This window comes from Aquila chrysaetos, chromosome 12 (assembly GCF_900496995.4).
Source record: "Aquila chrysaetos chrysaetos chromosome 12, bAquChr1.4, whole genome shotgun sequence".
Classification (NCBI taxonomy): domain Eukaryota; kingdom Metazoa; phylum Chordata; class Aves; order Accipitriformes; family Accipitridae; genus Aquila; species Aquila chrysaetos.
The window spans coordinates 165523-190785 of record NC_044015.1 but is presented as its reverse complement, the minus strand read 5'-3'; the positions used below and the strand labels follow the sequence as shown (position 1 = coordinate 190785).

At 46.9% G+C, this 25263-nt stretch overlaps 1 protein-coding gene across 2 annotated transcripts; it reads left to right on the top strand.

Moving 5' to 3' along the window:
• Nucleotides 1-898: 898 nt before the first annotated feature.
• On the top strand, nucleotides 899-24294 carry GNA11 (G protein subunit alpha 11). Of its 2 annotated transcripts, none has more exons than XM_030032866.2 (7): nucleotides 899-918; nucleotides 12735-12919; nucleotides 14531-14685; nucleotides 15701-15829; nucleotides 17259-17388; nucleotides 18155-18308; nucleotides 19985-24294. In XM_030032866.2, the coding sequence occupies exons 2-7, from the start codon at nucleotides 12773-12775 to the stop codon at nucleotides 20173-20175; spliced, it is 906 nt and encodes a 301-aa protein (XP_029888726.1). In that variant the 5' UTR covers nucleotides 899-918; nucleotides 12735-12772; the 3' UTR covers nucleotides 20176-24294. The 2 variants fall into 2 exon arrangements, with proteins under 2 accessions (XP_029888726.1, XP_029888725.1); XM_030032865.2 differs by lacking the exon at nucleotides 899-918 and adding an exon at nucleotides 8067-8266.
• Nucleotides 24295-25263: the final 969 nt, after the last annotated feature.

Here is a 25263-nt window from a genome sequence, read left to right as displayed (position 1 = left end):
TGTGCTAATTCATCATTCCTTTATTTATGAAATCTATGTGCAAGTTGAGTGCAATTAAATGATGTGCTTTGGGATCCTAGGGGATGAAAGGATCACGGTAAATGTAGGGTTCTTATCCTGATTTACCATGCACTAAGCCCACCTACAACAGCCACGACAAACCAGATGTGAAACATCAGGTTTAAAAAACTAACCCAGCAATTGCTGTCACAGGCTGCATTTGTCAGCGTGTTTGATCCGGGTGTCTTTCCCCCCTCTTTTCAAAGAACTCAAGTTTTCTTGTGGCATCTTCCTGTGACAGGCCATTGAAAAGCTTGTAAAAATAATTTTGGGGGAGGCTGAAACATTTGACACCTGCTCTGCAGGAATAACACCTGGCATGCTCAGGCTTTAGGAAGACACCTTATGCACCTTGCAGGTACTCATTAAGTGCCTCTTGGGGCTTCCTGGGCAGCATTTACAGACTGGGACCTGCAGCACAGGGAAAGAGATGAAAGAGCTGATTGGGGGGGAGTCCCAGCTTATGCAAGGTTAGCACTACTGTCATGATTTTACTGGTATAAAGGTGCTTTCATTTATCAAACGATACATTGCTTTCCTTTTCCTTACTATAAAAGCTGTGCTGGCATGCAATGGGAACTGCTAAGCATGCGCTGGCCAGGAGGGGGTTAAAGAGCGGCAGGGGCCCGATCCTGACCTGAAACACCTGGGTCAGGAGGGGAAGGACGTGTTAAAGGGGTGGAGCTGGCTGGAGGCAGGCTGACAACATCTTTGTGGGCCTGTGGCTTGCTAGTGCCCTCCTGTGGGAGGCGAGGCTGGTAGTGAGTGTTCCGTGCTCCTTGCGGTGTGCTGGGGCTGATGGGTCTGGATGGAGGTGGTTGCATGCCCAGATCTGGTAGTGGTGCTGGGCAGACTGAGGTAAGGCAGTTGCAGAGTGCCATGGGAGAAGGGGTGTGCTCAGGATGAGATGCTGTGAGACAAGCCTAGCTGTGACCTGCTGGCACATGTGGGTGTCTGGCACGGGCTGACCTGACCCAGTTTGTCCTTTCCTTGGCTCTTGGTAGGCACCTCTGGACCACCCAGTGACCCTTTCCTCCTCCCTGTTGGAAAACAGGCCCTGTTTTCTGTTGGCCCTGGCTTCTCCTGCTTCTCTGTAATGGCTCTGCCTCTGTCCTCCTCCAATCAGAAAGGCCTCTCAGTGTTTTTGTTGTGCTCTCAGGAGTGACAGTTCTGCTGGCATGAACCCAGAATGTGCCACCGATGCCGGAACAGGTCCTCAGCGTCACAGACATGATGCAAAGGCCCTGGTATTTTCTAATGCAGCCTTGCTGTTGTGGCCTGGCCCACGGAAAGTACCGGGTATGCAGCTCCCTCCCTGAGGAACCTGTGTCCCTGTTCAGGGGAGTGATGGCAAAGAGTTTGGGGAGGAAGGGATGCACTTGCCTTTCCATGTGCTTTGAATGTTGTTGCAGATTAAGTAGGGAGGGTATTTGACACAGCAAGATTGCATGTCATGCTACTTCAGTCTGCCCAAGGGGAAGGGCTGAACGCTGGAGTAACTCTTGTCCTGTGACAGTGGGAGCTTGCAGTTGTGCCTTTGAGGACTTGGGCAGCTCCCAGGGTGCTGGCAAGGGTTGGGGCTGAAAGGCAGACAGGCCAAAGAGGAGTCAGGGTGCATGGCAAAAGCAGGCAGAAGAGAAGGGGAGTCCAAGGAGCTGTGGCAAACCTCTGTGAGAAGGGGAGAACTCAGAGTGGGAGTCATAGGCCTAGTGTTTACAGCTGGGGAGGGAATGGGCTTTGTTTCTAATAAAAAAAAAAAAAAAAAAATTAATTCCACCCAGTAACTGTAGGTGACCCCATTACCCCTAAGCCTGCAGATTGTGGTCAGCAGGTCTCCAAGCTGGATGGAAAGCATGCTCTGGCCCTTAATTGTGAGCTCATTTTAAAAACACACAAATGAGAAATAGATCAAGTGTCCTCTCAAGCACCTGGGCAGGAGTTGTTTTGCCTTGCTTTGGTCCTTAAGCACCTGTATACACCAGCAATTCAACTGTCCATGCACAGTCCTCACCAGGTGGTTTGGTGGCTGGTCTGCCTGGCCCTGTGGGGCTGACCTGGTTGCCTGCATTCCCTGGCTGGTGGCACAGCTCTGCCGCATGCATGAGGGATGCTCCCAGACCTGCTGCAATCCCTTCTCCTTGCTCTGTTCCAGACACTACTTCAGTGATCCCAGTGGTCCTGGCCGCTCATTAGTGCTGATGAGAGCTCAGGGTAGTGTCTAACTGATGTCAAGACAGCATGAGGGAAATGCTGCTGCTACAGGTGTAGACAGGAAACCTTGAAAGGGATGAAAAAGGAAGGGAGCGGGTGTGAGGCTACAGAAACACTTGGGAGGGGCTTTAAAGTGTTGTTTTTAAAATGGAAAACGGTGAGCAGCATGAAGTCCAAATCGAAAAGGAGAATGTTGTGTCCTGTTCCTCCCACCACCCAGCTTTAATGAGAGCCTTGCATCCTAGCACAGGGCTCAGCAGGTAGCAAAGCTCTGCTGTGAAATTCAGAAGGTATTTTGACTCTTGGATGTGTAGCATGGGGCTGGGGGCAGCTCATCAAACTCCTCTGGCTGGCTGGAAGGTGGGTCTGTGAAAGGGATGAGCTGGGTATTGGCTCTGGGGTGCTGCACTGAGGGTTATGGGGAGAGCACGTGGCTGGCCGGGGCACTCTGGCACCAGGTCCCCAATCCCTGTCAGCACCTGCTGCTCTGTGGGTAATGCCTGACCCAAGGAAAGCGGTCCTGGGGTGACTGAGGTACAGGGATGGGACTCGGCCGCTCTGATTCGATTTCTCTCCCACCTCCAGCTGCTGCCACCCCTCTTCTGGAGCAGTCGGGGGCGGTCGGCGGTCGGGAAGCTGACTCTGCGGGTGGAGGAGCGGAGCTGGGGGGTCCCGAGGCGATGGGTGCGCGGTCTCGGGCGCTCGCAAGCGGCGTGCGCGGGGGGAGTCCGGTGCCGGCTCTCGTGCCGGGGCAGGCTCCCGCGGGGCGCGGCGCCCGCTCCGCTGCCGCCCTCTGCCGAGCGCGGCCCCGAGGCCCGGCGGCGCCGCCCGCGCCTCGGTCAGCAGACGGGGCCCGCCCGGGGCCGGGGCCTCCGGGGCCCGGGCCTGCACGACCGGGGCCGCGGCGCCCCTCGGCCGCGCTCGCGGCCCGACGTGCCCGCGGGCACGGCCGTGGGGACCCGGGCCCCTCCCGCCACCGCCGCGCTCCGCCCCGGCCCCCGTGGGGGAGCCGAGCCGACGCGCGGCAGTGGGAGGCGGCGGTCACCGGGGCCTGTTCCGGGGGATGCCTGGGGAGAAGGGGTTTCGCTCCGGGTCTGAGGCTTAAACCAGGCGCTTGCGTCAGCTGCTGCGTTTCTGCCGCAAGGCTGGAAGCGCCCGGTGGGCTGCTCCTGGCAAAGACTTTGTGACAGTAACGCACCAGCTGTCTTCACTTTCTCTCTTGCCTCTTGCAGACCACCTCTCTGCTTTCTCCTCCTCCCTTCTTCTCCCCGGTGATGTTCCCCCTTTTGTTTTGATCTTGCTGTGTACTCTGAGCCATTTGCCTTTCCTTCAAACTACTAGGAGGCAGCTACCAGTGCCTGCTCATGATCCCCCCCCGCCCTCCCATCCTGCTTCTTGGGAAGGGGTACCCATCACACACTGGACGCCTCCTTACTTGGGAAATGAGATTCTAGCTCAGCTCCATGGGATTGTCAGTTCCTGGAGAGACACTGAGGAGTGAAACCCTATGCTGCATTTTTCCAACAGCTAGAAGGTATAAAATGTTGACTGGCAGCAGGGCATTTCCAGCTGACAGAAAATGTCACCCCAAAGTTGGGGGGTGGGGGGGAATCTATAACCCTGCACTACCTCTGCTGCTGAAAGCTCACCTGAGAGGTGAATTGTAGTAACTAGTTCTTTCCAACAGCTGAAGGAAATGGTTCTGCAACTCACGAAATAATCGCAAAGCAGAAGATGTAATCAGGGTCCCGATTCAGCAAAGCATGTGCTAAAAGGGGCATGTGCTTGGCTTCCAGAATATCTGTGTGTGTGTGTGCAGCTGAACTGGGGACCCTGTGCTCAGAGCACCTGCTTCCTGCATTAAGATGGGAACAGTTCTCATTGTCTGGTTGCAAGCTGCTTTTTTTTAAGTAATGAAAATTTTCCTCGATTAAGTTGTTGATCAAGCAGCTGCAGCAAAATGCAGCTGGGCTGTCCCTGCTCCCCTCTGCTCTCGAGCATCTGGAACTCAAAAGCACCTAAGAAATGGGGCCAGAATGGAGAAAGGGAATGGGACTTTGAAATGTCTGCAATGCTATTCAGCAAGGTGTGCTGGTATCCTGATGGGGCCAGTGACTGAACACCCTTTACAAGGGCTGGGGCCTTCCTTTCTGCAAATGAATGGAGGTCATCGTTGTGCTTAATATTAACTGCTGCAAATGTGGGCTGTGGAAGTAGTTCCTCTGAAGTGGCCTGACATGTTCAGGATCAGCTTTCTGGGAAATGCTGCTCATTAAGTCCTTCATGCAGAACTTGGGAAGCCACAAAAAACACAAGGATTTCCAACCCCCCCCCCCCCCGCCTGCTGGAGAATAGAGGTGGGGCTAGACAGATTGGCAGGAATTCCCCTGCTTAGGCAAGCAGCTGCTGATCAGAGCAAATACTATCAGAGAGCATGTAGCAGTAGGGGACTGGGGAGGATGCCTGGAAGTCAGTGACATCTGCTGACAGCAGCAGTTGTGAGAGGCTGCGAGGGAAGGGTGAAGGGAGAGAAAGGTAAGGAGTTGAACATCTGAGACTACAGACACAGCAACCCAGGTGGGGCAGGGAAATGGAGACTGGGGCCTGGGGAATTGCACAGCACACTGGTGACAAAGCTGAGGGAAATCCCAGGTCTTGTGTTTTCTAGCTGAGCCCTCTGAGCACTGAAACTTTTCCATTAGGGCAGAAACAGAAGGAGTGGACAGACTATTGTTGCTTGGAGACTACCAGTTCTGTCATCCTTAAATCGATAGTTTGATCAGGATTCATCAGAACTGATATCTGTTAGCAGGAACCAAGCAAGTGATCCAGAGGATGGATGCAAATTTTGTTACTCCTTTTCTTTTGGCAAGCTGTGAAAGTTTCTTCAGGATCTTCTGGCCTTCAGATTTTGATCCTGCCCAGGGGAAGGTAACCAAAACAATATCCTCTAGCATATAGCACCTTGTGGTTCAAAGCAGCCTAGCAATCCTAACTAGAGAACTCTAGCATGGTCCTGAGACACAGTATCTATCTTCCACTTGCAGCCTGAGGACATGCAAAGAGGATAAGTGACTTTCCTAAAGTCAGAGCAGTGTTGCAGGGGTTGTAGGAACTTAAGTCTTCCTGCCTCCTTAAGCACCATCCATAGATAGAGTTCCAAGGGGCAGAAGGTCACACGGAGCAGCCCACTGTGACTTTGATTCTGGATGTCCTGAGCACCTCTATCTGTAGAATAATTTCCAGCTGCCAAAGCAAAATTACTACACCTCATTCACCAGGGATCAGTAATGAGGGAGTAGCAGTCCTTTCTCAGCTGTGGAGCATCTGGAAGAGAAAGTAAGAGAACATAGGAATGGGAGGTGAGTATCGATGCTGTGAAAGGCCACACTATGGAGAGACCACTAAAAAAAAAAAACTAGAATCTTCTTTTAATTGAGGCCAAGAGCTCACAGGTATAAGAGGAGCATCTGGAATTTAAGTGGAAAACAGTACCTGTTGTTTGTTAGTATCTCGTGTTTCTGCCTCAGCCAGGCTGCTGTGAGGCAGGGTCTGGCAAGCCATGGCACAAGCGAGGCAGGTGACAAGGCAGGTATGTAACAGCTCTATTGTGCTTTTTTGGACCTTTAAAAATACTGGTTACATACAGACCTCCAGGCAGAGTAGACTAGGAAAGGTGAGTGAGCCCACCCCAGGAGGTGTGGGAACACACTGCAAGCAGACAGAATGGGCAGGGTTGGAGCTGGGTGTCCCTAAGGACTCCAAAACACCAGGAGAAGCACCTGCAAAAAGAACAAGAGACTGGGTAAACTGAGGGGTTAAGGGAGTTGAAAGTGAGACAAAGAAACAACACCAGATGGAGCAAGAGAAGCCAAGACTAGCAGGGACAGAGGAAGGTGGGAAGAGACTTCTCCTTTGGAAAGTTAAGTGTGCATCTGTTTACCTTGCCATGTGGATTATGCTTTGCCTACTCCCCTCCTTCTGGGAGGAGAGATTTGAAATGAGAGGCATGTACTAAAGCACTTACAGATCCATAGGGCTGGGATGGAGGGGGCCCTGCTGAATCAGGATACATGACCATCCCAGTATAGCTTGTAACAGCTGGAGGCCTGGCATCCATCTGAAAGGAAGGTGGGAGCTGCAGCATGTGGATTTTGGCAGCATCTGCTGCTGCGTGATTTGGCCATGGAGGAAAAGAATCTTCTGAATGTCCAGAATTCTTTCTTTCTGTATGGAGGGCTATGGGGAGAGCACATGGGTGGCTGGGGCACCCTGGCACCAGGTCCCAAGTCCCTGTCAGCACCTGTGGCTCTGTGGGTAATGCTTGGCCCAAGGAAAATGGTCCTGGGGTGGCTGGGATACAAGGATGGGACTTGGCTGGTCTGTTTGACACCCTCCCTACCCCCCCTACCTCCAGCTGCTGCTACCCCTCTTCTGGAAGGGTTGGGGATGAACTGTGATTGGGAAGCTGACTCTGCAGGTGGAAAAGCAGAGCTGGGAGGTCCCAGGCAGCCATGCAAGGCAAGGTGATGCATGTGCAGCCATAGGCGCTCACCAAGCAGTGTGTGTGTGAGGGGAGTCCAGGGGCTAGGTCTTCTGCTGGGGGCAGGTTCCTGTGTGGCATGGCAGCCTTGCTCAGAAAGACAAAGCTCCACCGTCAGTAAAAAGATGAACACGGGGCTGTGGCTTGGATGGGGTGCGTCAGCCTGCTGGTTGGGGTACCTGTTACAGGCAACCGGGACCTAGTAAGAAGCAACGGGGAAACTAGTGTTAAAGACAGCTTTGAGAGCCCTGTCTGGAGAGAGGCAGAATGAGGGAGGACTCGGAGGTGGCATCCAGAGAGCTTAGCCGACATGCTCTGTCCCTGTCTGGCTCGGCTCTGGTGGGATGTAGTCGGGAGACAGCAGCAGCCAGAGCCTGGGAGCGCTGGGCTGGCGCTTCTGCGCCTCGTCTTTTTTCTCCTCTGCATCGAGGACTGCCGCAGCCGTGGGCGGCAGAGGGAGGCCGGGCTGGCTGGGTCTGCGGGGCCGACAGCTGAGGTGGGCCCTCCCCCGAGTAGGGCCAGGCCTGGCTGGCTCCGCCGAGGCGGCGCAGGGCACCCCCGTATGGCGGGTGGGCCCCGAGAGGTGTGGGAAGTGCCGCAACGCCCAGGGCCGCGGGCCCGCCCTGCGCCGCCGTCCTAGCGGCCCCAACGGCCCGGCGGGGCCAGGCCGCGGCGAGCGGGAGGACGGCGCGGCGCTAGCTCCGCGCTCGGCCGCGACGAGGCCCCGGCCCGCCGCGGCCCCCGGCCCGCCGCCCCGGCCCGCCCCCGCGCCGGCCGCCCCCTCGCCCCGGCCCGCCCTGCGATGGGCGCCCCGGTCCGCCACCGTCCCACAATGCCCGGCGGCCCCGCCCCGCTCTGGGAAAGCGCGTCCGCGCGCCCCTCCCCGCTCCCGACTGGCCAACCAAACTTGCGCTCCGGTTGGCCGCGGCGCCCCGCCCCGCCGGCCCGGTGCCGCCCCGCCGCGCTCCGCGCTCTGCCAGTGGCGCCGGCGGCTGTCAGTCAGCGCTTGTTTTCGGCGGCAGCGGGTTGGGTTGCGCCGGCTGGTCGCTGGCTCGGCGGGGCTGTGTGAGGAGGGAGCGGCGGGCGGCGCAGCCGGGCGAGGGCAGCGCGCTGAGGGGGGCGGCGGCGGCACTAGGCCCGGCCGCAGGAGTCGGGGCCGGGGCCGGGCCGGCGCCGCGGAGGGAGGGGGGGAGGGAAGGGAAGGGGGTGCCGGGCGCGGGGTCGGGCCGGGCCGGGCTCCCGGCCGTGCGGAGGACGGTGGTCGGTGCCGGGGGGGGGGGGGGGGGGGGGGGGGGCGTCCCGGCCGCGCCGCGACCATGACTCTGGAGTCCATGATGGCCTGTTGCCTGAGCGACGAGGTGAAGGAGTCGAAGCGCATCAACGCTGAGATCGAGAAGCAGCTGCGGAGAGACAAGCGCGACGCCCGCCGCGAGCTGAAGCTGCTGCTGCTGGGTGAGGAGCGCCGGGGACCGGCCCGGCCCGGCCCGCGGGGCCGCCGCTCCCGCCGCGGGGCCTGGCCCGCCCGGCCAGCCCCGGCCCCGGGCTCGCGGCTGCCGCGGGGCTTGACAGGTCCGGGTGGCTGCGCGGCCCCGCCGCGGCCGGGCCGTGGCAGGGAGCGGGCGTGGTGGGGAAGCGGCGAGAGCCACCAGCGATCCCCGCCTCGGAGCCTTGCGCTCGGGGTGGCCTTCCTATCAGTGCCGGGGCTGGCCGTCTCATTGGCTGCCCTTTGTTTGGTTTTTTTTTTTGTGATGCGTTCTCTGTCAAGATGGGTTTTGACATAAGCAGGAACTATGAAGCTGAAATGAGTGGTTCTGAATGCGGGCACGCACACATGCGCCTGAAAATTGTCTCGAGGAAACGCTGGCCTTTATTAGCGTGTGAACGTTTGCTGATGGAGGTGATGCTTTGCAGTGTTGTCAGTGAACTTCTGGGCCTTGAGTGAACAATTGTGGAAAAATTGGCCTCCAGCTCCTAAACCACAGAGTTCCCCTTGCGCAGTCCTGGGAGGGCCCGCAGGGTTAGCAGCTTGGTGTAGTGACTCTGAAGGGAGACGAAGCAGTAAGAATGCACAAGTTCTGTGTCTGATGAGGAAATGGCTATAGTGTTTAGCATTACCTTCAGAGGTAGAAATCACCTGTGCAGCGATAAGGATGTAGGTGTTCAGATGGAAACGTAGTGTTCTGTGGTTGTGCAGATGGATAACTGTTCCGTGTTTAGATAAGGTTTATAGGGATGGGTAAGCAGTTACAAGAGCAGCCAGCTAAGATTTCAGGCATTTATATCCTTCTTCAGCAGTGAGTTTGATGTTCATGTCCAGGTAGCCCTCAAATTTAAACTTAAGTTACAGTTTTCCTGGGTACTGTGATTTGTCATTGCTAGTGTATGTATCCTGCTTTGTGTCTTAAATACTGTATCATCTTAAGCTGAAATACGAAGCAGATCTGATGGATTGAGCTTATTCACTTGGGGTCTGTCATGAGTTGGCAAGCCATTAAGGTACAGGTGAAGAATTAGGACAATCCTTGTGAAAACAAATGTAAAACTTTACACAAGTGAAGTGAGGCTGTGTCTGTCCAGTCCTTTGGGGGTCTGCAATACTGACATTGTTGCACAGTGAGAATTGTTAAGTGAAGGCCAGGGCTTTCCTTCTCACCATGAATCCTTGGCGATTAACATGTTGCTGTTCTTCGGGTGAAAGGTAGAATTGAGGGCTTGATGTTTGTGGTCTTTGAAGATGCTGTGTCAGTTTCTGTAAGGCTTCTTGTAGATGAGGGAATGTGTCTCGCACTCTCATGCTTCCCTAAAGCAGTCCCACAGAAGCAGCTGTTTCAAAATAGGTTGGCACCATAGGATAGATCTGGGTTAAGAAGATCCCACTGGATCTAAAGATATCACATTAGAAATAATTCAAATTGCTCAAGAATCCTTTCTGCTTTTCTAAAAGATACAGTTAAGTAAGATTCAGCATCAGATTTACAAAAAAAAAAATCTATATGAGGTGGTTAATACTGGATAAGCAATACTAGTTTTAGGATGTGTTTGCTGGATGCTTTTCACTGGATACATCACATTGCCCACCTTAAGTTGTGGCAGGTAATGTGTGTTCCCTCTCCCTGACATAACTGCTGCTTGCGGAGATTTCTTCTATCTTGCTCCTATTATGTGGAGTTCTTACATTCACAAGTACTAGTGATCGTATTAGTGAGAGGGCTTTCCCAAATCTTCAAAATTTTGGAAAGAGTGCATGTGTGGAGGGAGTTTCTGCCTTGTAGAAACTCTGGTAATTTTTCTTGTCACTACATCTAGTGACAGTTAATTTGTTGAAGCTTAAAACAGAAAATTGGGGTGAAGAATAACAGTGCTAATGAATGATGAATCTGGTAGTAAGAAATTTAATTTTAAGGTATTGGACATTGCCCTCTAGTATAAGGTAGTCATTTGTCTTTTTATTGTGTGGGGAGGGGGGAGAATATTTCATACAAAAATAACTTGTGATTAAGCAGGGGATACTGTTGACTGAGTAATGTATTTACAAGTGCCTGTCAGGTACTTGGGGGTCATTAATAACTTACTGTAAACTCTGCCACTTTCACGTGTTGACAGAAGAAATGTTGAATTCAGAGTATCTCCTTGTCTCAACATTGTCATATTAAAAAAAGGTTATTGTGCTCTTATAAGTGTAGGAGACCATACCCACCAGAGCTTATAATGTTCTGGTGTAGTGCTGTGCTGTATTGTTGATGGTGTACGTAAAAGCAAGAGGCACCTTTTTTTAAAAACAAAACCAAACACCCCCCCCCCCCCCCCCCACACCCCAACTAAAAAATGGGTGATGATGGAGTGACAGGAAGAATCTGTGTTTGAACTCTTAAGTTCTAAAGTAAGTGAATGGCTGGTGCTGAGGTTTCTCTTATGTTTTCATTATTGGAATGCTTTGAAGCACACACACCCCCCCCCCCCCCCCCCCCTTTTTTCTCTCAGTTTTGGTCGCTGTGGTGAAAGACAAGGAAGTATTTCTCACCACAGTGAGAGAAACCACAAAAGATTTCAGTTTCCAGTTTTTCCCCCCATTTATGGTGTAGCTTTCTGTTTGAGATGGAAATGGTTTGCTACATATTAATGGTGTTTATAATGTTGATTTCTAACCATGCTGACATAATTTCTGTCAGTTCTTGGACATGGGGGGAGTTTGTTTATTTTAAACATGCTGCTTCTAGTTATGTGCTTGCTGCTTTTATTTGAGCATATTTATTTGTTTGCCTTTTAGCCTGGCACTATAAACATGAGTAACTGAGAATCTACATGTGAGTAGTAATTGTGTATTGTGATGAATGAGATCCTGTCTTAATATATCTATGCCCTAGTGTGAGGCGAGTACCTGGTGGTTCCTGTGCTGAAAGCCAGGCCTCTGCCAGCATGCTTACTTGTAACTGTAGATCAAAAGGGTTTGTCACTTATGTGATACGTTTTAGTTTTTGCTCTCAGTAGTCAAGTGAGCTGGGCCACTGTATTAAAAACAGCTGGGTTTTTTTATATATATATTCTGCATATTGATAGCAGATTTTAGAAGATTGAACAAAAGTACTCAGCAGAAGTGTCAGTGGTATATGCTTAGGCTGTTGCTTGTGGGATGAAGTGTGGAGGTATGCTAATCACATGCAAGACTTGACCCATATGTCCCTTCCACAAAAGGTACTGTGTGTATATGTAGAATGGAAGTTGCTGCGTAGTTTCCATAATACCAGTTGAATCGTGAATTTAACAAGGCTGTGTAATGGCACAGATACTTTATCTGATGAGGTTTTTCTCTCATACTTGCTATGTTAGAAAGTTCCCACTGTCTTTTTATATCATCTGTTGGCCTTCACATGTTAAATGACACTTTCCTGGGGCCATAAATGTAGGAGTGGGAGGACCTGCCCAACTGACTGTGTGGGAAGCAGGAGTTGAAAGGGCTGGACTGTTTAATGCTCTGGCATTGGTGCGAGTGTGTCTTGCCCTCCGATCTACTCTAAGACCCAGCTTCTCTGGGGCAGTAAACCTGTGTAATAAGGAACTGGTAGCTTTGCTGAGCAGCCTGCTGTCTGTTAGGGATCTGCTGAGTGCAGATAGCTGTGAGCAGCATCCTACTCTATTCTCCCTCTCAGTTGTGTTTTTTAACTCTATAATGTCCAGAGGCTGCAAGCAGTATTAGAGGTGTCTTGCCACAATGATGATTATAACTTCGGTCCTTAAGAGCAAACGTTATGGTTGCACAGTAGTTTGGGATACTAGGCAGATGCGCTGACTGGATTGTTCATGTCAGATGGAAATAAGCAAGTAGTTTATTGAGCTCCATTCTCCTTTAGAGTTGATTTTTCTGTTGTGTTCAGTTCTTTGCTGTGAAAAGACGCATAGTCTATAATGTAAAGAGTGTTTTGTGCCAAATCACAGCGAAAGAAAATTTGCTCTTTACTGTGCAAATAGGCTTGCCCTGGCCTACTCACTATCATCTCAGTTTGCAGTACTTACTAACTTGAGAGTGCATCTGGGCCCTCTCCGGCTGGTGCTGTGATTGTAGTAGCATCTTGCTGGAGTATCTGGGAATAGGTCAGGTGTGACGGACAAGGGCCTTTTGACGCAGAACGTGTGGGAGTGGCTGTAATGTGAGCTTTGGAGTAAGTACCGGAGCTGCTTTTGAAGGCTGATGTAAAGGACAAGATGTCTTCCTTCTGTGCTCTTAAGTTTGTAGTGGGGTTGAGCAGGACCATTCAGACTGTCTTTTAATATTCTGGAAAGTGGCTAAAAAAGTGGTTGGAAGCAGTGCATACTTGGGTATAGTAATAGGAACTTTGGGGTATGATGTGGTTGATGTTAGCTTGCTTGCTTCTGTAGCAAGCCTTGCTTGTGATGACTCCTAACTCTCTCTTGCATTCTGTAGGCACTGGGGAAAGTGGAAAAAGCACGTTCATTAAGCAAATGCGTATAATTCATGGCTCAGGCTACTCTGAAGAGGACAAAAAAGGCTTCACCAAGCTGGTGTACCAAAACATCTTCACTGCCATGCAGTCAATGATCAGGGCCATGGAAACCCTGAAGATTCTGTACAAATATGAACAGAACAAGGTAAGTTTCTCACAATTTTTGCATGTGTCTTTAGGCAAAGGCGATTCTAGGGTTTGACTCCTAAGTTCCTGTTTGTTTGTGTCCTTCTGCATTGCAATCTCAACCTCTGAACTCCTTCCCAAAACATATGTTTTGTGCTTAAGAACTGCTTTTTATGACATTTTGTTGATTCCTGACTCCATTTACTTGATTGTGTCAAGGGGTAGAGCAACTTTCTCAGGATGGTTTGTGCACTGGTCTGCATAGTGAGTGGTGGGAGCAAAGGATTGGGATACGACATAGGGTATAGGAGGGGTGACCTTTTTACTCATTTCAAGGATTCAGTGTCGGGCTTTTCTTTGCATGAGTTGCTATTCACATCAGAACTTGAAGCTGACAAAATACATGCTGGACCCGAAAGACACCTGTGCTCGTAGTTATCACTCTTACTGCAATATGTCAGTTTTTCTGATAGGTACTGACCAAAGGTACAAACCTTTCTTGAAGAGTTTTGGTCTCAACCACAGAAGTGTGATTTGAGCTGAAGTCTGGCTTATTGATTTTGGGTCTAGGAGTAAATTTTTCAGCCAGATCTGGCCTAAATTATTTTAGCTTTTTTGGGGGAGGATGGGGAGGATGAGGGTGCACTAGAAAATTAGATTTTGTTAGTGTGTTTTGCTGCTTTAATGCTTAGTACCTTAATATTTTTAGGTTAAATTGTATTTTATCTGTTCTGGCACACAGTAACTTGGGTTTTTAATAACTGTTTATAGGGGCTGGATGGTGCACCAGGAATTCCTGAACCTGAACACCTTTTTTGCCTTTAGAGAGGTTCTGCAATCTCAGTGATGAGAATAGGCAGGGTGTGAGGGAGCTTGCCTTGCCTGTGCTTTACCTGGGGCATGGTCGAGGTGTTTTGATAGGTATAATCTCCCAACTTTTACTTATGATAATGTGTGCAGAACTTGGCCTTGTTTTTTATTTTTCCTGGTATAGGTGGTATAGGCAAAAGCCCCTTCCTGCGGCAAGTGTACCAAAGATTTTAGAAAGCAGCTTGGTGTCAATAATAGCCTCACAAATGCCACAGGTTGTAGTCCTGTAGGACTGTAGTTCTTCCTTTGCTTATAGCTTGTAGGGTGGGCATTTTTATTTTCCCTCTCAAAAGGGATCATTATTGAAGTACGCTGAAACAATGTCTCTATTGGTATTCAAAATGTAGTTTAAAATTTTTTTTGTAAGAAACTCGAGATAGCTACTTGTTATCCAACTGCAGTTTAACCTCCTCAGAAGTTGGGCAGTCTGTGGTTCTTCACAGTGAATGCTCTGCCTTGGAAACCACTGTGTTTCAAAACACCTGGTGATCTAATGATAGGTGAAACCTGCTGCTGTTTTACAGCTCATTCTGTGAAGAAGCATATGATGCTTTGGGGAAATTTTGCTGATGTCTGCTATGTCTTAGATGTATAGTTTACCCAGGTCTTAGCAACCTGGTCCACAACCAGCCCATGGATCCTTGAAGTCATAATGTAAGGATTTAGTTCATCTCAGAATTTTCTGCCTGCCTGTGACTGGTACCCCCTGCTCCTGACCGCTGCCCCCCTGCCTTTTTTTTTTATGCTTTTCAATCTCCAGGCCAATGCAGTGCTGATCCGGGAAGTGGATGTAGAAAAGGTCATGACATTTGAGCAGCCATATGTAAGTGCAATTAAAACACTGTGGAATGACCCTGGAATACAAGAGTGTTACGACAGGAGAAGAGAATATCAGCTTTCTGACTCAGCTAAATAGTAAGTATATAACCACTGGCATGCACTGGTAGATGGTAGTGATGGTCTAACAAATAATACCTGTCCAATTTTTTTTATTGAAGTCTAGAGTTTGTTTCAAAGCGCAGGAACACTGCTGTAGATTTCGCTACATAGTTTGTTTAAAGTGCTTTTTATCTTTTTCATTGAGGCAGATGAATCTTGGTAGTGTTGTAGACAAGCTGCACAGTCTCTGTTGGCTATGTGTCTTGGGATAAAAGTCATAGACTTATGAGAAAGGCACTTTGGATCTATCACCCAGAAGTATCCTTAGGAAAAGTTAAGATGAAAGGGCAGTGGGAGCAGATAACTGGTAACTTGTTTGAATCTGGCTCCAGAAAGGCAAAGAGCTTTGCCGGAGATGGGGGAAGCTATGTTTATTTGGGGATAGATTTGGATCTGGAAATTCCTTACCATTTGCTACTTTTCATGAGGGTATGAGGTGCTCTGGTGAGTGATAAAGACAGTTGTTCACACATGTATCTGCTTCTGGATATACCTGAGGCTAGAATCTCTACCTTATGCTGTCTGTGTTGGTCCTGGCTCTTAGGCAGCAGAAGTGTTGCTTTTCCTTTTCAGGTTTGTCCTTTGGCCTACAGATGTACATGGATGTATAACTTAATGGATTTATTATTAATAAAATCTAAGTCTGGTGACGTAGGTTCATTTATAAACAGAAAACCTCAGATGAGGCTTGATTCTGAAAAATAAGCATCTACTGTACTTAAACTTTGTAGTAAAGATTGTTTTCCACACTCTTATACAGAGTTGATAAAGTTGTCCTTAATATATCTGTTTATCCTCCAAAGGGGATTGCTGGTGAATTACTGTTCCCCAAAGGTGTATTCTGTTATTTTTCCACATCATATTTCAAATGGTTCAGGTGACTTCTGACTTCCTTGTTATGCTAGGGAAAGACTAAACATAGCAGTGTTTAAATCTGTATATTTATGTGCTGCAACCTAAGGTAGTTTTTTTTCCATTGTGCTTCTTGTAGCTACCTTAGCGACGTGGATCGTATCGCTACCCCAGGATATCTACCAACTCAGCAAGATGTGCTACGGGTTAGAGTTCCTACAACCGGTATCATAGAGTACCCCTTTGACCTAGAGAATATTATCTTCAGGTACTGAAAGTGTATTCATGTTACAGCTGAACTGAGAGAGGAGTGATATGGTTTCAGGAAGGATGAGTTCTGGATTGCTTTAGAGTGTCCAGGTGCTTAGTTGTGAGGCCTGAGTGGACGCATGTGCTGTGATGTTATGAAGTACTGCTGACAGGTGCTCCTGTAATGGAGATGGTGTAACATTTATTGTGATTAAGGGAAGACTCCAAGCTGAAGCATACACTGTCACAAAACAGAACATGCTTTTGAATCAGTGACACTTAAAACCCAGCTAACCAGCTTGCTGGAACTTGTGTCCTTCCTGGGAAGGATTGCATTGCTGGCATCTGAGGCTGAAGTGGTGGCTTGTGAGGCAGCTCAGTGAACTGTTGGTAGCTTAAGCCACCAAGGGGGGGTGGGGGAAGCTTGGTCTGGGCAGTGCTTAACTTGAAATTTATTTCCCTTTAAGAATGCTTAGCTCAAGCAACTTTGACCATTTATTTCTCCTTCAAAAAGAGACCACTTTTTGTGCGGAAATACTTCCTTGTATGTGATATCTAGCATTTGCCTTCAGAGATGGTTTTGTGTGCCTACCTTGTGCTCTCAGGACAACACCAAAACTTGCTGCCTATGCTGCTGCAGCAATAGATGGTATTTGGAGGCTCAAGCTAGCAATCGAGCATGGCATAAGGGGCACAACGACATGCTTGTCTATGGCAAGGCAATTTTCCCCCTAGCTCTCTGGTACTTACATGCTCCCTGCCCTTCTCTGCCGCAGTGTTGACATTACAAGAGAGTAATAAAGAAGCCTGCATCCTCTTTCTTAAACCATTTAGTTACAGATATACAGAAAGTTACTTTCTCTGTTCTGGTTTGCTGACCTATGAAATAGGTATAGGGTTTTATCAAAGGTGGACCGTGTATGTCACACTTTAGGTGAGTGACAAAATAATTTTGGCGTACTATACAGGTGGGACTTGAAACTGAGGAGCTGAAGCGTGTAACTGTTAAACAGCACATTCTAAGAAAAGTTTAATAACTAAAGAAAGCTCTCTGTGCAAGAGAAGTTTTGAGGCAAGCAGATGCTCTAATGAAAAATAAAAATATAGTTTGCTCATTTGACAGGGCAGAGTTTTGAAGGACTTGTTTTTTCAGACTCAGGACTGCTACTTAGCAAACCAGAGCAGAATGCAACTAAAAAGGGTAATGCTGATATTTGGGATTTGAATTTGGTATCACTCGCCTATGGCCATCTCTTCAGTTTGATGTATTTCTGGAACAGGATATTTTGTAACTTGATGGTTTTGTTAGCAGGCACATATTATTACGTCCCCATGCCAGCTAACTTGAATGGTAGAACTGCATTCGTTCTCGTTGTATGCTGGCCCTTTGCATTCAGATAGGGAACTGCAGCTACTTCTGTGATACTCTATGTATTTCTCTTCCTTAGAATGGTGGATGTTGGAGGTCAAAGATCAGAACGAAGGAAGTGGATCCATTGCTTTGAAAATGTGACTTCCATCATGTTTTTAGTAGCACTTAGTGAATATGACCAAGTTCTGGTGGAATCTGATAACGAGGTGAGCCAAAGAATGGGAACTCTGCAGGAGGGTGGAAGGAAAGGAGGAATGTCTTTCTAGCTTCTTGGAGGTTTGTACCAAACTGCTTGGTGCCAAGTTGGATTAGCAAATATTGTTGGTTTTGGCCTTCACTTCTTCCTATTGCAAAGGGAACATGAGCCTCAATGGGTCATGATGTCCCTGATAATGGAAAATGCACAGTGCATTCAAATCATCTGTGCTTCTGAAGTAATACTGAAATACTCTGAAATTGCCGAGTTCTGTGTGTCTTGGAAGGTACTGTGCAATGTGATGGCATGCTCTTAAAAATCACCCATTCCTCTTTTCTGCACTAAAATTGCTTCGTGCTGTGACTGCTCTCTTGTTAGATAGTGACTGGTCTCTTTGAAGGTGCAATACTGAATTTTTGGCACTTGCTAATAGATTAAAACAATGTCATTAGGAAACAGCAGTTATTCCTTTTCTACTAGACGAAACGTGTTCACAAAGCTTCGTGCTCAGTCCTCTCACATGACTGTCAAAGCATAAAATTACTTTTAAGCCTTTTGATATGAATGGCTTGCCAATTAAATGAAGCTTGAGTCCATCAGATTTTGCATTTCCTTTCCATTTACTGGCGCAGCTTGAGCCAGACCCTACCTGGGGCCGAAGTATTCTGTGTACAGTATCTGAGATGCTGGATCAATACAGATCTGAGTACGTGTGCAGGTAGCAGAAAGGCATCTTAGTGCTCATATGTGAAAACAAGGCTTTCTTTTTATTTCAGAACCGGATGGAAGAGAGTAAAGCTCTCTTTCGAACCATTATCACTTATCCATGGTTCCAAAATTCTTCTGTTATCCTCTTTCTCAACAAGAAAGATCTGTTGGAAGACAAGATCCTATATTCCCACCTTGTTGACTACTTCCCAGAGTTTGATGGTAAGTGTTTTTTAACAAGGAACACTCTGTAGCTAGAAGAAGGGGTGGAGTTTGGTTAGAATTTTTTTGGTTTTTAAAGAAAACTCAGATCTAGAGACGGGGAAGATATCTTAATTTGAGAAGGAATACCTACAACAATGAGAAAATGTCACAAAAATGTCTTAATCATATGTAGATAACTGGAATCTGATCAAATGATCAAATAATGAACCTCTCCTAGATGAAGAATTACATCTGCCCCCCTCCCCGATATGCACTTCAGAGTATTAAATAGTGGAAGTCTAACTTTCCTACCTGTACACTTGTGCATATAACCCATTTCATAAACATGTGATGAGTTACTGGTATACTGAGCGTTTTAACTGTCTAGTCAAGAGGTGACTTGAGTCCTTGTTCTGAGAAACTGACTGGTCAAATACCCAAGCTGTTCAAATGATAGTGCTGAAAAATCTCATAGCATGAAATTCTTATTAGTGTGCCATCTGCAGTTGTGGAAGAATAGTATCTATGGGAAACAGAGAAATTCCCATCTGAAACAAAATTCCTTAGCCAAAATAGTATTTCAAGCTCTTCAGTTGAGTGCATTTAAAGTTGGCTGGTAACACATCTGTACAGGGCTGAAAATAAATAGAAGTAGTGGAGAATGAGATCAGGCAACACACTTCGTGCCATGCTCTCATGTATTAACTCTGTCATTATGTGCTTTAAAAATACAAGATAAAGGAAGAATTGCCATTTTGCAAACAGCTTTGGTCTTTTAAACCTAATGAAATTGCTCCTTATTAGTTGTCCTCCCACTTCTGGAGTTTCATGCCCCCTGCTGTCTGAAAGCACAAGCACTCTGAAATTGTCAGTGGTGGACAACATCATGTTTTTACAACAGGCTAGGAATGGCTGGTGAGCTTATCGGTCAAATAGTGCATACTCCTAATATATCTTAACAGCTAGAGATGAGATTGCAACATTAGGAAGTGTCATATACTTTCAGTTTTTTCATATAAGTATTTACTGTAGCTCCTCCAGGGATGCTGCATGGCTTGTGAGTGGGAGGTAGCCCATCAGACCACCTCTCAAGAGACGGTCCTTGCCATGGAGAATGTGACAACACCAGTACTGTGAAAGAAATATCAGTAGGTGACTTTTTTCTGAGTTGTCATCAGCAATATGAAGTAAATACTGGCAAAAATTCCAGTTTTTAACTCCTGTGAGTTGACCAGCCAGACTGCAGTTTTGGCTGAATATGACCCTTGTTTGCCAAACATACGCTTGTGTCCTTCAGCGCATAAGACCCATCCATATATTAGGAAGAAATATACATCCTGTCTCCAGAGGAGAGCATTGTGTTATGTATATCCAGAATCTGTCACTGTTATCTAGTGAACACAGCACATACAGGGTTATACCAAATGCTGTATTTCAAAGCACGGTCTGAAATGATGCCTTGGTGTCTGTCAAAACTCTCAGCCTTGGAAAAATGCCTTTTGTAGGTTTTGGTTAGATAACTGAAAAGCATAAGACACTTCAGCTCCTGGGACTTTTATGCAACAAATGATCTTAATTTCTTCTTTATAGCTCTGTAACCTGTAAGAAAAAGTGCGCTAGCAATTATTCTGATGGATCAAACTGGGGGATGCGCTTAGCATAAATCCATTAACTAGCTGCTTTGTTTGCTGCAGGGCCACAGAGGGATGCACAGGCAGCCCGTGAGTTCATTCTCAAGATGTTTGTGGATTTAAATCCCGACAGCGATAAAATCATCTATTCTCACTTCACATGTGCCACAGACACAGAAAACATCCGTTTCGTCTTTGCAGCTGTCAAGGACACCATCCTACAGCTCAACCTGAAGGAGTACAACCTGGTTTGACCTGCTCTGCTCTTGGCCCCTTGAGAGGCTTCATTGTGAAGAAAAGACAAAAAAAGAAATTTTAAATATGACAGGAAAAAAAGTTTTAATTTTTGATGATGTAATGATTGCAAATTGTCTGATCTGTGGAGTGGCAAGTGCTCAGTGTTATCCTGGAGTCTCATGTCTCTGTCCACAGAGTAGTTGATTTCATATTTTTAACAAATTGCTTTTATTTCACAGTTAACGGGGATATGCCTCATTTCTTCAGCACCTTGCTTACTTCTTAATTTTTGCCAAACAGCTAAGGCAGTCTCATCTTGAGCTTTCCTTTGTTGCTTAGCCACTTCTTTTTTCCCCCTTTCATTCCCATGGTATATATAGAAAAAAATAACTTTCCAGCTGAGATTGTGAATTCACTGGACTGTGGGAGTACAGAATGCTACTGGTCCCTTTGCCCTGTGCTATAGGGTGCCTCTGGTGTAATTTGCTAATCCTGCTTGCTTCCCCCCTCTTCCCTTCCCTTCCCTTCCCCAGGACACGCTCCATGGTTCACTGTGATGAAATGTTGGGGAGGAGCGATTGCTCTCCAACTATTGTGCAAAAAAAAAAGGCAAAACAAAACAAAAAAAGCCATCACTTTTCCATTCTTTATATGTTCTAGTTCTGAGTTATTTTTTCTTATCAATTATAAAAGGTATGGAGACTGTGATTTTTTTTTTTTTTTTTTTTTTTTAAATTATTGATGTTCTATACATAGTTTGCAACATGTTGCTGTATTTTGTTCATGGACTACAAATGATGGAAGCTCTTGGAGCAATAGCTGCTGAGCCTGGGGAAGTGCCTGACTGTAACTGTTCTTTTTTATTTTATTTTGTTTTTATTTTTTTCACACACATACACACATTCCCCCCCCCCCATACCACAAGCGCATGTGCGCATGCGGACAAGGCTCAGTTTGCAGAGAGAAACTATGTTTTGTTGAGTAGAGTATATGACATCAAGTGAGCAACTTCTCTATGCAGCAAATATCAAAAGCACACTGAGTAATTGTGGCATTTAAACATCAAACTTTGGCTGGATTGAAAATCTTAGTCTCGTGCCACCCTCTAGTTCTTTTCTTGCTGCTAGTAGCAAACAAGTCTTGTTTATTGCATTTTGTGTCAGTGTGTTGAATGACTTTGTAAGAATTCCTTGGTCCTGTCCAGCTTGCGAATTTTTAGAAAGGACCGGAGTTGGTGGGTGACAAACTTTGGGATATAGGTAGGATTCTTACTTGAAAAGATTGAGGATAGCTCTTGGAGGGAGTGGCAATTCTCTCTCTCCTGCTTATGCATTCCCCTGAGGCACATGCTGCTGTGTTTCTCTTTAGAGGAGTATGGATCCTCTTTGGAAGACTTGCACACATACTTGCTCCAGGGTGCATGTGATAATCAAGTTGCAGTAGTCATGGCTGGAGCACGCGGCTGCTATGGAATCCAGAAAGCCCTGCTGTGGTTGCACTTTTGGTTAGCAGGAGAGTAGAGGCAGAGACAGCAGGGTTTGCTGGTGCAGGTGGAAGGTAGAGTGGAAGTAGTTCTGGATTCTAGATGCCAAATGAAACTCCACTAAGTAGAAGGATGTGAAGCCTTTGCACATTAGAGAGCTTTTTCCAGGAGCTGAGGCAAGTGAACAAATGTGCTGAAGACCTGTTGCCAGCCTGGAAGATAACTGCAGTGGCAAGGCAAGGAGTCAGTAGGAAACAGGGAAATCTGACCCACCTCTGGATGTGTGTCATTTATCCATCACTAATGCTTCTGTTTCAATTCCAACAAGTAGCATTGGGTCCAAATTCTCTGGATCAACCAGATTGCCCCCTGGAAGGCTAATAGGCTGCCAGTAGATAAAGACTAAATGAGCTGCACTGTTGAAGGGGGCTGTTGATATTTTGTCTCTTTTGTAGACAGAGCACTACATCAGTGTTTTGCACAACATGTAAGAGTAAATCTTAACTGTTTGAGATGCTTAAGATGCTTTGATCTAGAACACTAAAATATGGAGGGACGTGATTTTGAGTAATTATGTTTATAGGTCCCTCTTGTTTTCCAGAATAGCTGAGGGAAGCCTCTGTACATCTCAGAGCACTACAGAAGAAAGCAAGCTCTGCTAAGAGTGATTAGAGAGCTCAAGTTGGAACAGTAGCCATGGGACCAACAGTTGAAGAGCCAGTCTGGCTGAGTGGTGATGCTGAGGGAAACACAGCATCTCTTTAGAGTAGCCATGCTCTGGACTGCATTTAACACTTGGGAGGAATGAGAGGGATTCCCATGTGTCAGTCAGCTTTGCATCAATTTTACTGCTTTTTTTGTCTTTATGCCAAAATGATCCGTTTTGTAGAAACTGTCCTATAAAGAGGAATTTATAATCATCTTCGTGTATTCTAAGTGCTGTTCATCTGAAGCAGATGGCAGCACCAACCTCTTGCTTCTGTGATCCTCTTGTAAATGGTTCACACTACAACTATTGCCAGCAACAAACCTGGCACTGAGATACACAGGTTCTTGGAAATAACTTCCCAGAAGTTTTTTTTCCAAGGTGAATGATGGTGGTACTTCCACTTGAATCAGAAACTTTTTTTTGTTTTGTATCCTCCCCTTTTTTAAGAGCTGCTGCCCTGGCACAGGAGGAGGGATCTTGGCTTCTGTCTCTTGCAGAGTGAATCTGCGTTGTTGTGGGGAACTGTGGGAGGCTATGGGCACAAGGATTTAGGCATGTGCTGTACCTTACTAAGCAACTGCTTGGTGTAGATGTTGGCCTGATAACTAACTTGGTGTGATGGTATTGCAAAGGGAAGGGGAGAACTTTATGCGATGGCTGTCTCATGAGTTCCTGAAACCTCATTCTGAATTAGGGGAGGAATGGGTCAGACTTGTACAGGTAATCTGGAGTTGTCTGTGGACTATATTGTATGTGAGAAGATACCAGTGTTAGCACATGCTTTTCTTAGCAAGCAGTAGCTTGTGTGCCTCCAGCTTGGCCAATGAAGCATTCCTGCAGAACTGGTTCGTGTCTCTGTTGGCTGGCCCTTTGGCAAATACCTACCCTAGCAAAAGTGCCAAACCTTAAACCAAACTTGCCTATATCATCTTTTCTGAAAGTGACGCCAGTCAGAATTTTCTACAGGTTGAGACAACAGACTGACCTTCAGAAAAGAGGTGGAATTGGGTTCTTGTAGAAAATCTAGAATCTTGAGTCTGAGGAAGTGGTCTCTTGGCTAACCTCTGCTCCTTGTGCACTTTTTATCTTTGTTCTGCTGAAGAAACCAACATGCTCTGAACAAGTTTGAAACTCAAAGTCAGTGAGGAGAGGACCATCCCATTTCTTTGCACCATTCTGTGTGGATTGGCTACCTGGTGAGCAACAGCCCCTTTCTGCTTCGGCTTGTCAGATAGCTCCTGCCCTTTCTGCCTGTCTCCCCTTCTCCCGGAGCTGGATTCTTTGGTCTCTTGTTGTTGCTTCCTAGCAATGTTGGCCTTGCGTTCAACTATGGTTTTTCTTCATGTGTTTTATTGGTTTAAAAAACAAACAAACAAAAAAAAACAACAAAAAAAAAACTTCCGGAGTGTGCTGACCATTGTATTGTACTGTACAGAGCCCAGGTTGTTAGAGTCCAGCAGAGATGAAGTGTGTTATGCAGCACCCAGTTTTTTAAGAGTATGGTTTGTGCCAATGCCCCTTCTTTAGTAGTGCCAGAGACTCTTTACAAGTGCCAATGTGGTGGAAATTATTTGGTTATACTTGTATATTATAGGATCCTGATTTAAGACAATTTAAACATTATCCTATTTAAAAAGATACTATATAAAATGCTGTTTTTAAACCTTGTCATTTGCAATGCATGTATTGTTGTGCGTGTTGGGGTGGGGGGAGGGAAGAGGGTAGGGTAAAGGAGTTTCTGAATAAGATGCCCAGTGTCAGGATCTATTCAGGCTCCAAACTGTCTCATTCCAGTCCAGGAGTGTGATTGTTTCTTGGAATGATCCCACTCTGACTGCTGGGCAACAACCCTTATTACAGAAATATCTGATGGAAATTGATTTTCATATCTTTCTCCTGAAATAAATTCTCTGTTTGAAATTGGAATAAATTTTGTTCCTAAAAGCTCTGGTGGTCATGCATGCATTTCTTCACTCCTGTCCCTCCTCTCCCCCTCCTTCTGGTTAGCTGAACAACTTCTGTACCCTGTGGGACCTGCATCCAATTGAAGCACACTCTGCCCTCCTAGCTAGCAATGTTGTCCCTGCTCAGAAAATCAGGACTCTGAGGCATAGAAACAAAGTGTGTTTTGGTAAATATAAGGTATAGTATGCAATAACTATATATAACATACTGTACTAATAATTCTGAAGTGTGAACAGTGTGGCTGACCAGGGTTTTAAGATGTAGGGATTCAATGGTGGCACCTCGGCTTAAAATTTTACAGAATTTTGGAGTAGAATTGCTAAGTGAAGTTGTCAGTATTTGCTGCTGCCTCTTGCTGTAGTGTCAGCCCGTTTCAGGCACATTTCTTGCAGGATATAGTGGAAATGTTGGTGGGACCAGATCTGCTTCCAGTCTTATATTTTAGCAACATGGACTGAAATATGCAACACTGCTTAAATTTATCCCTTTAGGAGTCCAGGGATGGGTGATTATGAAAGCTTTCAGAAAGGGATTTCCTGGGATGGAGTTCCTAGAATTTAATTCTCCTTCCCTAGGATTGTTCCCCAGGAATTTCAGATTAAATCAGCTGGGAGTAGGTAGAGATGTCTAACTTCCTCTGTGTAAGGTTTCCTGTGTGTTTTCAGGAAGCTGCAACCACGGATGTTTTGCTCCCTTCTATGTCATTTAATGCACAGGTGAAGTTGCAAGTACTGGACAGCCTGAGATGTCTTGAACCAGGAAGATCACTCCAATCTGGTTTGCCATAACACTGGCAGGTATTTGTGTCATTGCTGTTTTCTAGTTAAGGGTGAATGTACATTGCTTTTCTCAGTAGCATTGTGTTCTCACCAGCCAGAAAGCATGAAATAGTAGCTGAAAGAAGTGTGTTTGGTTTGTTGTTTATTTCCTTCAGCTCCACGTGGGTCA